Raw genomic sequence first — 13,060 nt, forward strand, 5'->3', positions numbered from 1 at the left:
ATGTTTTGATTGGATCATTGATTCTGTAACTTCAATTTTATATATATACTTGCAATATATTTATTGTAAATTGCAAAATATTAATTTTTAATCCCCCTTCCAAAATTTTCAGATTTATTGTGAGAAATAATCTGTAAATGGATTTAGATCTCTTCCCTTCTCTTTTTACAAACTTCGAATTTCTCCCTCTTGTCATTAAAATCAAATCAAATCGCGAAAAATTTCAAATTTTATAGTTTCTGAAAGCATTATGCAGTCTTCATAGATAAGTTGTTGCCAAGCGAAAGAACATAACTTAGGAATAAGGGCAGTTATTTCAGGAGAGTAATCCCAGGAACAAGAAAATGAATGATATTAATATAATAAAAATTAATACTAAATTGAAAATATGCCTACAATAGAAAATTATTTTTAGAATAAAGTGTAGAAAAAGTCTAAACACAGCTTCTTAAAGTAATTAAAAAGGGAGGTTCAGAATAACTTATACTATGTAAGCATATAAAAGTAAATTTCTCTTAATCTATTATCGCATAATCATATGTAACCAAATGTTGACAGATATTTTGTGTCATTCCACCTCAAATAGCTAAATGCTTGAGAGAATGTTGAATATTGTCGATTGAGCTGAGTTTTAACTGGCTAGCTTCATTGATGCTTTTCTATGAATTTTGCTTTGTGCAATGTGAATATGAGCCAGTATCCCTCAGAAAATCCTTCATGAATGAATGTATCTATCCCCTTAGTTTTATGTATTCTTATTGTGTTTTACAATGTTCAAATCATCTATATATGTATTTACATCATGTTCAGTAAATGAACTTCCACATTACATGAATATTGATTGAATGATTTTGTGTGTTAAATAAAGTGTAATACATTTACTAAAATATTTTGCCTAATTTCATTGTTCTTTTTCCTTTAGGTCCATTTTCAAGAGTTAACAGTTTGCGAACTAAAAGGTGATTGCAGTAGAATTTTAATCACTTTCTTCTTGCTTCTGGAGTTTTAAAAATGGTTCAGAGTCCTTTTATCGAAGTCATTGTTTATATATAATAGTTTTTTTTAACCAAATACCAAGTCTGGTAAGCCATTGTGTGGTGAAAATATTTATATGGGCCCTGAAGATGTAGATAATCAGAAATGATGTTGAATCCTGTGATAATTGGTGTATCTAAAAAACATTCAAGTTATTGTATATAATTTTCAAAATGCTTCTCCTGTACATATCTTAATAAAATTAAATTTTATATGAAATAATCATGTAATGTACAATGGTTGTATTTTTTTTTTTTTTTTTTCCCTTCTCCAATTACAGTGTTTCAGAGAAATAATCTTCAGCAATTTTAACCCTCCAAACCGCAAGACCACATATATGCATTCAAATACTTCGGTCCTCATAACCCCTGTCTCAGAGTGCCTTCTTAATTTAAAAAGATAGGTAGTAATTTTCCTTTGTAGGAGGTAACTGATGAGAGGAAACTGAGTATTCCTTAGAGGAAATAAATTTTATCATTAGGTCTTGACTAATAACTCGGAATAAATAGCTCATTTAAAATCTCGAATGTTTCTATGTTTATGCCAGCTATAGTAAAATTAAACGTTTATGTACATAAGCTGAATTTTTATTTTCCAGCCTAAATTACTGTCCAAATTTTAGGTCATAATTTGGCAAAATGTAATTGGAATTACAATTAAAATTATGTAACTGTTATTGTAACTACTATAATATTTTGAAATATGACTCCAATTACTTTGCAATAACAGTGTAAACAGTGTATGTAATTGCATTATAATTCTTCAATCTAGTTACAATTACAATGCAATTGCAGGCATTATAATTATATAATCTAATTCCATTTATAAATTTTATTGCATCTAATTACAATGACTAAATTGTAAATACATTATTATTATATTAGCTACTTGAGAATGTAATTGCAATTGCAGTAGGTAATTGTAACTATGTAATTAAGAAAGTAATTACCCCTTCATAATCAGAAATTACATTGTAATTGTAATAACATTATGGCGTTACTAAGTAATTACTATCACAAAGGAGCTGTTTTTCAATCAGAATTACAGTTTATGCAGTTTCATTTAAATTACAATTATGCTGTACTTGTTAAATCTAATTTTATATTCAGTGCAATTGCAGGTAATTATGATAATAATCTAAATACAATTGCAATTATGTAATCTAATTACATTTACATTGTAATTGTAGCTGCAGTAGGTAATTATAATTACATTATCTAATTACAATTGTAACTGTAAATGCAGTAGGTAATTATAATTACATTATTAGGAAAATAATCGAAGCCCAGGGAAATCGTGATCTTAATTGCACATGTAATTTTAGTATGCAATTGAAAATACAGAGCAACTGTAATAATATTATGCAATTATTTTGTAATAAATATTACAATGTAACTATTTTTAATTACAATTACAGTGTATGCTAATGCATTTTAATTGGGAAATCTAATTGGATATTCACTGTAACTATAACTGTATAATATTATTACAATTACTATGTATTTTCAGTTGCATTTGCAATTAAGATCATGATTTCCCTGGGCTACGTAACTGCAATTATTTTCCTAATTGCATAATTATAATTACCTGCTGCAGTTATAATTACACTGTAGCTAAAATTAGATTATGTAATTGCATAATCTAATTTCATATAAAATATTGCATTGAATATAGAATTAAATTTACACAGTAAATGATTGTAATTATGTAATCAGAAAAGCAGTTGCCCCTTATAACATCAATTACATCTGCTAGGGAAATCATGATCATATTTGAAAATTGTAGTATATCTGAACTGTTTCTCCATTTTGGATAGTAAGTTGCTAAAAATACGATGGGATAATCACCTATTAGATAAATATTACTATTTTCTGCATGTATTGCAGTTTGTGATACTGGCACAGATTGGAATGTATTTAAAGGAAGTAATATCGTCTATTTTATATAGACCTAAGTGCATATAATGTTAGTAAACAAATATGTATGTGTATAAACAGACATGTGAATTTGAACTATATGATTAGTGGAAAGCAAGCAAAGAGTGTATTCTTGTGCAAAGGGATTTTTTGCCAAGGATTTGTTAAGGGAAGCTGGTTTTCCTTTTTTATTTACACAAAGAAATCATGAAAACTTCACTTATCTTTTCTTTTTCAGCAAGGAGACTAAATGAAGTGTCATAATTTTATTCAGTTGATTGTTGTAGCTGGTAGAAAAATGACTCTGACCTGCAATAGGTCTGCTTAATTGCTATGTGCACTAAATATTTGACTATATTTATTACGAACTGCCACCCAGACAGGAGTAAGTGATTCATGACCCTGATTTGCCATACTGAAAAGCCCAGGTTCAAATCCCAGACAGGGCATTAATGTAATCTGTCTCTTGATAAGAAGTAGTGGTGGCCCACCTATTAGGTGCCTTCATAACGTGACCACTGCTTCTGTTTAGTAGTGGTCTATAAATGGCTAGTGCCCATCAATGGGAAAAAATTATTGTGAATCAGTCTTCTATTAAACACAATACATATTTTCAATAAATAGTTAAAATGCATTATTTACTTACAAGTGAAAGTACTTGCATGAACTATTTTCCACAGTTTCATTTAAAAAAGAAATAAAAGTATAGTTTTCATTTGCACCTATGAATGTTATATTATTTGAATTATGGTAAAGTACCCATAGATCCTTCTGTGGAGGACTTTCTAAGGGAAACTAGCTCATGTTCACATCACCCATGAGGAAAATGTCTTTATTTGATTGGTTGTGTCAAAACTTTCAAGAACGATGTATTCATGGAAAATTTTCTAAAGGAAACTTGTTTTTATTCATGTTACACATAAGGAAATCCACGGAGATATCCAAACACTTAGGTTGTTCACCGGAATTCGATTTGAACTAGCACTACTCAAAAGACGTCTTATTGACTCGATCACTGTTGAGCCAAAAATCTAATTATTTTTGGAGTTATATTGTAATTTTAACAGTCATTGTATTACAACTGCAATTATTGCTGCATTAGCTGTAGTTTTAACTGCAATGAATTACCAGCTTTTTATTCAATAGCAGATAGCTTAAATGAAAGATCTAATTTGTAGAATGACAATATTCTGAGAAAGTTAATCTCATCCATTAATTTCCCAGATATGATCGTGTTTACAGATTTTTGTTGAAGGAAAGTATTTTATATCATAGATAAAAATAAAGCGTCTTCATCAAAGTGCAGTAAACAGTAAGTATTGATAAATTTAATTGGAATTACATTATAATTCTAGTTAATACAGATGCAATGTTATTTTAACAGTTATTATAGTTGTGATTGCAAAAAAGTCAAATGAGTGCTATAGATTAGTATACTTTTATTTACTTAAGCACAGCATTGAACTTTTTAGTACCTTGGGTACTGAAAAGATGTCTTACCACTCTCAAATGTATATTCAGTAATATATTCTTATTGCTGTACTTATTATATATTTTAGTGCACAATTCATGAAACTTTGCAGTGAGAATACATTATACTGAGGCATACTGTATGCCAGAGGTGGGTAATGTGCAGCCTCTAACTCTTGTATTAATCAATATTTAATTATGTAGGTAATGAAAATTAATAGAGTTAAATAACGTGCTGCCATCTATTGAGCATAACATGAATTAGAATGTTGCAGTGTGCAATATTGTACAGTGTTGCCAGGTCGTGTGACTTTTGACAAATTTGTGCTACTAAAATTTTAGTATTTGCAATTTTTTGAAATTTTTATGACCTCCATCATTTCTTTATGCGACTTCAAAGATTTTTTAAATGTATCATAAAATGCTTACGTGTTAAAATAATGTATCAATTAAAAATAATTTACAGTTTATTTAGGCTTAAATAGAAATTTTCATTAGGCAATCGTGTTTAAATGTGGACTTTCCAATTCAAGGTTGCACAGCCTAATGCTGGTGTAATGAGAAAAAGGGGAAAAGTGAGAAAGAAAAATGCTGCTCTCACCCTCCCCCTCCCATTTTTCGAAGTAACAACACAAATTTAACAGTGAAAGAACAAGCCTTTCTTAAGTAATCAGAATCTGAAGTAAGCCCACCAGGCAGAATGGAAAACTCGCTGAAAAACATTCCTCAATTAAAATGTTCACAATTAAGGAAGAAAAACATTGAATTAAACAAATTAACTGCCGACTCAAAAAATTTAGTACAAAAGTGCTAACAATCTAAACATGAGAAATATCAAAGGATATGCACAAATTAAAAAATAGATACTAAATTAAATTAGAATTAAAAAAGAAATGGATATTCAAACAATTGAAAATGAGCAATGTAATTTTAAAATTTTCGTTAAAGCTAAGATAAGTAATTAAAAAGACCAACAGTCGAGTACATTCTGTAACTTGCAGGACCAATAAGCGGTAAATTTTTTATGACGGTCAGAGGTCATGTGAGCATGCATAACTATGACATCACCAAAAATCGCCTGATCACTGACGTCATTTGCAACTTTTTGAGTCTTCTTTTGCTACTTTAGTTGAAAATGTTTTGGCAACACTGATACTTATTTTATTATATTTATGGGTATTTATTGCTTGGGCAATACTTCCCAGTCATGCAAAGAGTTTCTTGCAGAGCTTGAAAGTAGAAATAAACCTATTAAGTTTCCTCTGTGTGTGGGGGGGGAATAATAAGATGGAAATACAGCAGCAAGGCATAACTTTCGCGTTAGCTCAGAAAGTAACTTGAGTTGCATGCAACCCTGGTCGAGCAGAGGTAGGCAGAGCTTGTCATGGGGTTCAGCCAATCAGCCTTGTCGTTGATAAATTTACTATTCTCAGAGAATAGTAATTTATAAAAATGAGAATCCATATGCAGACATGACTATCACCTATAAAAAAATTTTGAAAAATATGGGTGATACACTGGATAAGGTGAGAGAAATCAAGTCCGAAGCAGTTACGTATAATAGTTCATGAATTCCATATAACTTGAGTTGCATGCAACCCTGGTCGAGCAGAAGTAGGAGCTTGTCATGTGGTACAGCCAATCAGCCTTGTCGTTGATAAATTTACTATTCTGAAAGAATAGTAGTTTATAAAAATGAGAATCCATATGCAGACATGACTATCACCTATAAAAATTTTTTGAAAAATATGGGTGATACACTGCATAAGGTGAGAGAAATGAGAAACCAAGTCCGAAGCAGTTACGTATAATAGTTCATGAATTCCATGTAGAAAGTTGGTGCTTCACTGTGATTGGTCAAAATCAGTTTGTGATTGCTTGTCAGAAGAGATGATGTAAAAAATGTAAAACTTAACATAAGCACAGGTAAATGATGAATAAAATTAATTATTAGCTTGTCTGATTGAATAAACAATATAGGTCAGATGAGTAAAATGTCCATGATGATAAGAATATCCTCAAAGTAAGCTGTTCTATTAGCCACTGCTTTTCTAAAGAAGTCTTCATTCAGCTCGAATAGGTAGTCTTTGATATAATCATTTTTGAGGTCGCAAAGTAGGTTTTCATTTCTAATAAAGTAAGGGTCATTCGCTATGATTCTTAGTATTTTATTCTGCACGACTTGCAGCTGGTGAATATCACTGGCTTTAGTGCTTTCACAGGCTGGGGAGGCATATGTAATAATAGGCCTAAGAATTCCTGTGTAAAGCTTTCTTTTGTGTGTAAGATTTAAGTTAGAGTCCCTTGAAAGTAGTGGATGGAGTCTTCTCGTAATGCCATATGCCAGGGGTGGCCAAGCTCCTTGACAGTCTGAGACATTTTTAAAAATTTGAAACTTTTTGCGAGCCGCAATTAAATACATATGTAAAAGGTATGCAAAAACGGTATTAAAAAAAATTTTTTTACAGAAATTATATTTATTGAAAGCATATAAATAAATGTACAAAATATGTGTATTGAATTTAAATATTAAACACATTTATTTTACTTCTCTTGATAATTCTTTAAAATTTGGTGAAAAATTGGTGACAGCATTTCTCAGTAATTCTTTTAGATGCTGGTTAGTTAATACAGATTGGTATTTTTATTTCACGAATTTTAAAGTGGAATAAAATGATTCACACAGTGAAGGGGTCGTTTTAGATAGGGTCGTAGAAGAGTCCTGTATAGTGTAACAAGTATTTATTAACAGGTTTAAGTTACACACGGACATTACATTTAACTATAAGAAAATTACAGAGCAAGCATCTGGTACTACCTATCAACTAGGAGACTTGGCTTTTACTGAAGTACTTTTCTGGCTACTCACCATAGGGCAGCCTTGATGTCACAGTTAGTCCAACAGTTTACGTTAAAGGATTGGTTACAAACTTCCCATCTGGCTCCGCCAACATCCCGGCAAGGAAACAGAACTGGAGGATTTGGGAGCTCTTGTAACATTGTTTGTAGTCTCAGTATTTTTGGTTTCCTGGGTAAGGGGACTTCTTTTTGGAGCACTGGAACCACAAGTTCTTGATTATTTCGGGAATACAAAGTAACTTGGCGGTCTACCTCTCTTCCTGAGCGGAAGAATGGGAGAAGTGGACGAGTCTTTGAAAGGTGTTAGTGCATACGTATGGTACGTTCCTAAGGGTTCTGATGGTTTATGAAGGCTTGAAATGATATAGGAAGTAGGTGATTTCTGTGTCATTACCAAGTATGGACCGTCACGCTTGGGTGTGAACTTTTGAAGTCTTTTTGTTTTTGCATTGCTAACGGGATATAAATTGACCCATACCTTATCACCTGGTGAATAAAACACTTGTCGCCTTCCTCTATCATATTGCTTTTTACGTTGATCTTGCTTTATTTTGATACGCTCTTGTATGTCCTTTGTAATAGTTGCGAATCATTTAAGATAAGGGGTGATTTCAGGAAAAAAATCATTTTCAACCACAGCTTTGAAATCGGTTGATTCTTTATTTAAAGAAGGAGAGCAGCTTGGACACTTAGCCTTAACGACGCCTGATTTTCCGCAACCATAACAACTAACAGTTGGGTCGATCTTCTCTCATGCCAGAATTCCTTGTTGCTGAGTTTTTAACAAGTTGATGGTTATTTTTATAATTTCTAGGACCACTACGTTGAGACGGCTTTAGAGTGTTATTACTGACGTTTCTACTCCTGATGTTTTTAGCTGCTTCATATAAATCTAATTTATCAGCCATTTGAAGCGGATCAGTCCACTCGGACCAATGATCCACAAAATGTTTTCTATACTCAGGAGGAGATCGTCTTTTAATTTGGTCTGATATCATCAAATCCTTTAACTTCTCAAAAGTATTGACTTTTAATTCGCCAATCCAGCCATCAAATAAATTTCTCAAATTTAAGTAAAAATCTCGCCAAGTACTATCAGGACTTTTGCAATGTTGCGAAAATAACCGTCGAAACTTTTCAGCACTTTTCTAACCAATACTTTAACATAAACTGTTGGACTAACTGTGACAACAAGTCTGCCGTCTGGTGAGTAGCCAGAGAAGTACTTCAGTAAAAGCCAAGGCTCCCACTTGATAGGTTGTACCAGACTGTTGCTCTGTAATTTTTCTTAAAGTTAAATGTAATGTACGTGTGTAACTTAAACCTGTTAATAAATATTTGTTACATTATATCGGACTCTTCTATGACCTTATCTAAAACTACCCCTTCACAAAGTGACGCCCAACATTAATGTTTAGCTTTAAGAATATTCATTGGCTTTTGCTCACTTTTTCAAAAACAGTACTTGCAGCCACATCCGCTGGATCTAAGGTTCCCCACCTCTGCATTCCATTAAGGTTCACTTAAAGGAAACTCTCAGCGCAAACACCCCAAAAGAAGTTATGCTATATTTACATATTTTGAAATGGTTGAATATACAGTAATTTTAAGCACAAGTGGTGTGAAATTTAAAGAGTTAAAAGATTATTTCAATCTCCCATGACTTAATTCACACTACAGCAATAATTCATTTGTAAGTTTAGTAAGTTCCGAAAAACATTGATTTGAATTTCTACACAACTAAAGCAGTACAAAGCTTTTTTAAAAGTACAAATTTCTTAGATAAAAAACAGATCCCCCTTATGCCTCTCTTATTTTATACCTTCTGGCATTATGTTAAAATGGGATTAAAGGACTATTCTTAACACTTTCATGCTAATAACAAAAACTTTTACTGTAAAAATTGTCTTCTGAAATATTTATATGCATATAAATAGATTCAGATATTTAACAATTTCTCCGAAAGATTTCCTTCATTTCACATAAAAATACTGAACAGCTACATACAAGGGTCATTCAATAAAAAAAAGGAAAATTTGTTTAAAAGATCAATTACGAGAATGGAATACAACACTAATTTGTTTTTCAACGTACTCAAGTTTTCAACAACCTCAAGTTCTATGCACTTAATGACAGCACTGGACAACCTTCTGAGTTCCACATGTGCAAAAGAATTCTTGAGAATGTATGCATAGCCAATTATGCGCTGCTTAACTTCATCATCATCAGTGAACCTTAAGCCACTAACAGCTCCTTTCAGTGGGTTAAAAATGTGATAGTCTGAAGATGCCAGATACAGGAGAAGGGGGCCCAGCAGATGAATTTCAGGTCTTTGACAGTACCAAATGTGACTTAAATGGCCTCGGGTTGTCATGCAGTAACAGGACGACACTACTGGAGACATCCATGGCACTTCCTCAAAATTGCTGGTTTCATATTTTCATACATAAGGCTTGTGTAAGTTGCACCATTTACATTTTGACCTCTGTAATGTTCAAGAATGACTCCTTTATAGTCCCAAAACAAATTCAATGTGACCTTAGCAAAACTTCTTTCAGTTCATACCTTCTTAAGTTTTGGAGATGAAGAATGTCACCACTCTACTGAAGACTGCTTTCCTTTGTTCAGGTTCATAAAAATGTACCCAAGGTTAATCTCCTTTCACAGTATGTTGAAGAAGTGCCTCCCCTTCAGCCTCGCACTGTCGCAAAATCTACCTGCACATATCCATGTGCCTTTCTTTCATTTCTTTTGGAACCCATTTCACATACATTTTCTTGAACTGCATCACGAACATAACGGTGGGCTGATCCAACACTAATGTTCATCTTTATTGCAATATCACTCCTTATAATACATTGTTTTCTCATATCAACTCTCGCAATATGGTTCTCCATCACTGCACAGACAGAGGATCCTGGGTATGGTGAATCTCCAACATTTGTTACAGCCTATTTGAACTTATCTGCCCACTTATACACTTGTGTTCAATTCAAACAACTTTCACCATATTGTACTGCCAATCGATGGTGAATTTTGATTGGTTTCAACCCTTCAGCTAACAGAAATGTAATGACACTTCGCTGCTCCATGTTGGGTCAAACCTGCAAGGGAGCTGCGTTCTTGTGTCACTGATTCCCAGCATAACCTATTCGTGAGGCAGGCAAGCATGCCGATCTGATAACAGTTCTAGAACACCACCAAAAAATAATACAAAAGCACAAACTTTGTCAAAGTTTTGTATTTTTTATACAACTTTTCCTGTTATTTATTGAATACACAAATTTAACCTTTTCACGACGGGTGACCACTATATTGTCTTTTGTGTTCCCTGTTTGAAAGGACTGGGTTGTCCACTTTAATGGTCATGTCCCCCCCCCCCATTTCCAGGCTTAAAGATTGGGATGAAAAGTTAAAGTTGATGTCTCTAGAGTCTTAACCACTTATCTCTTTCAAAGGTCTTTGTATTTCTTTGTATTATATAAATTTTTTCCTCATTGAGGAAAAGCATCTAAAAGCCCAGTCACTAATCTCTACTCTTCCTCGTTTTTGTGTAAGAAATTCACCCCCATAAGAATCCATTAAACATCACACAAGGATCTTTGTTACAAGAAGAGATTGATTTCTTAAAGGGGGAGCATTAGGTTCAAGATTCCCGTCCTTTCAAGTCTCTTACAACTGCCAACGCCCTGTCCTCTAAAGGTTAATCATATGATGCTTGAAATAAAAAAGTAAAATCTCAATCATGGTGCTCAAGTTTGAGAAATCTTGCATATAATCAATATTTTTATGATGTTTTAGAAATTTCTGCAAGTTATTTGCACTTTACATTTCTGAACATATCCAGAAAATATCATACAACAGAGAGAAAAATATACAACAGAAGGTGATTTTGGTTGGAAAAGTATTATAATTGATTATTTTACATATAAAATATTTTGTAACATTAAAAAATAAGCATTATGTCAAAGAAATGTAATTTTCAGAATTACAAATAACATATAAAATATTTACAAATGAAATATCTAAATGTTTTTATTTTTCATCTTCATCTGTACTAGCACCAGATAAGTCACTGCCTATGACTGGAATTTCAGATTCAATGTTCTGCAAAGTATGAAAGTTGTATCAATAACAATAAAATCAGGTATACAAAAGATGCTTAAATCTAAAGTGATGTTTTTATTAAATTGTGAAATACATTTTTTTATTTTGTTTTTGATATTGCTCTTAGTCATTCAGAAAATTCCGTCGTGTTACATACTTAAATGCATTTTATTTTAATTATATTGTTACTTCTGAACAGTGACTTTGATTAAAGTAGACATATACATACAGTTTTATTGCATAATTTTACCATGTATTGTAGAGTGATTTTTTTCAAAGCTGTGCTAAGAATGGAGAATCCAAAAGTTCATCATATTATGCTCTTTTGTTTTAAAAACGAAAAAATGCTAGTCAGACTGCTCATAAAATTCATGCTGTGTATGTACAAAATTCTGTTTCTGAAGACACAGTTTGAAAAGATGGTTTAAGAAACAAGGATCCTTCCATTAATATATTACATGCATGTGCATTTTCTTGTTCTAAGTAAAATACAGCAACATTTACCCCATTCAATTACCAGTTTCTTCTCACTGTATGCCTGCCAAAAGATGCTTCTATTTTCTACATTCTATAATTAACAGCATAATCCAAACGATTTTCTGTACATTTTATGTTGATGATACTAAAGCAAAAAGTCAGAGATATAGAACTGCCATTGATTTTAGATCAATTTAAATCTAATAAGATTACATGTAGAAATTATAATATTAAAAATATGAAAGGTTGTTTGTGAAATAATGAAGGATATTCGATTTTAAGAAAAACAAAGTTTACGTGAGGGGGGGAAAAAAGCTCAATGTTATTTCATTTTGTTTATTTATTTACTTTTAAATATAAGCTGTTTAAGTAGTTTAATTACTTTCTCTTTAATTTTGTAGATAGGTATAATTTCTTGCTGAGGTTACAAAGTCCAATAATTTCCATGTTCAGAATTCTCGTTATATAGTTAATTGAAATCTTTTCATTTTTAACAACCTCTCATCTGCTATATTTCCTCGATACCAGGCATCCCCACTTTAGTTTGACTTCTTTCCTGATGTAACCATATTTTTCATCTAAGCAGTTACTTTTTTTTTAATTGAAATGGATTTTTATGATTTGGAATTTGCCAAATGATGAAAAAACAGCTGCATAAACAAAGACTGAATTTGAATTATCACTTCAAGAAATTTAAATGATACTCAAAGCCAAAATGGCAATATTTCCTGCCATTTCAGCTTAAACTCAAAATTTTGCCTTCCTTTAATTGATTGATGACTGAGGTAATGTAATCACAATGGAATAATTCAGTTATATCATTTTCATATACATTTCTTTACATATTACATCAATGTGGAGGTAGATTCTTCGACTCCATTTACTTCTACTTCTACCCAGCAAGGCATGACGTCATCACAGCTTAGCGCAGCTTGCAGAGCGGCAGATGACTGCTGGAAGTGCTAAGAATAAGATGTATTCCATGCGCAGAGCCAGATAGCTTTGAATTGCGGAAAGGAATGGAAGCAGGCAGACGGCCTGCAGGTCCTCCAAGATGCTTACATCGAGTTAGTCATACGAGGACAGACAGGCACTTTGAATGTATTTATTGAGGACTAATAATGTGTGAGAAATATTAGTCACCGTTACATTAATCGGATCGAGTTTGAACTTAATTATTGTGAGATTACCTGCCC

The 13,060-nt window shown here is 32.3% G+C and overlaps 2 protein-coding genes across 5 annotated transcripts in view; one reads left to right on the forward strand and one right to left on the reverse strand.

The window, feature by feature from the left end:
- LOC118203578 (serine/threonine-protein kinase VRK1-like) overlaps window positions 1-1,257 on the forward strand; it is a 99,543-nt gene extending 98,286 nt beyond the window's left edge. For both annotated transcript variants that reach the window (XM_085815876.1, XM_085815877.1), the window contains exon 13: window positions 923-1,257. In XM_085815876.1, the coding sequence (XP_085672002.1) occupies window positions 923-963 (41 nt within the window). In that variant the 3' untranslated portion in view covers window positions 964-1,257. The remainder of the gene's footprint in view (window positions 1-922) is intronic.
- A 9,913-nt stretch (window positions 1,258-11,170) lies between these two features.
- Window positions 11,171-13,060, reverse strand: part of Rsph3 (Radial spoke head protein 3) — a 63,326-nt gene continuing 61,436 nt past the window's right edge. For all 3 annotated transcript variants that reach the window (XM_035367707.2, XM_085815878.1, XM_085815879.1), the window contains one exon: window positions 11,171-11,387. In XM_035367707.2, coding sequence (XP_035223598.1) covers window positions 11,316-11,387 — 72 coding nt within the window. In that variant the 3' untranslated portion in view covers window positions 11,171-11,315. The remainder of the gene's footprint in view (window positions 11,388-13,060) is intronic.

The sequence above is a fragment of the Stegodyphus dumicola genome, chromosome 4 (assembly GCF_044657685.1).
Source record: "Stegodyphus dumicola isolate Sdum_Otavi_A_Nest chromosome 4, ASM4465768v1".
Classification (NCBI taxonomy): Eukaryota; Metazoa; Arthropoda; class Arachnida; order Araneae; family Eresidae; genus Stegodyphus; species Stegodyphus dumicola.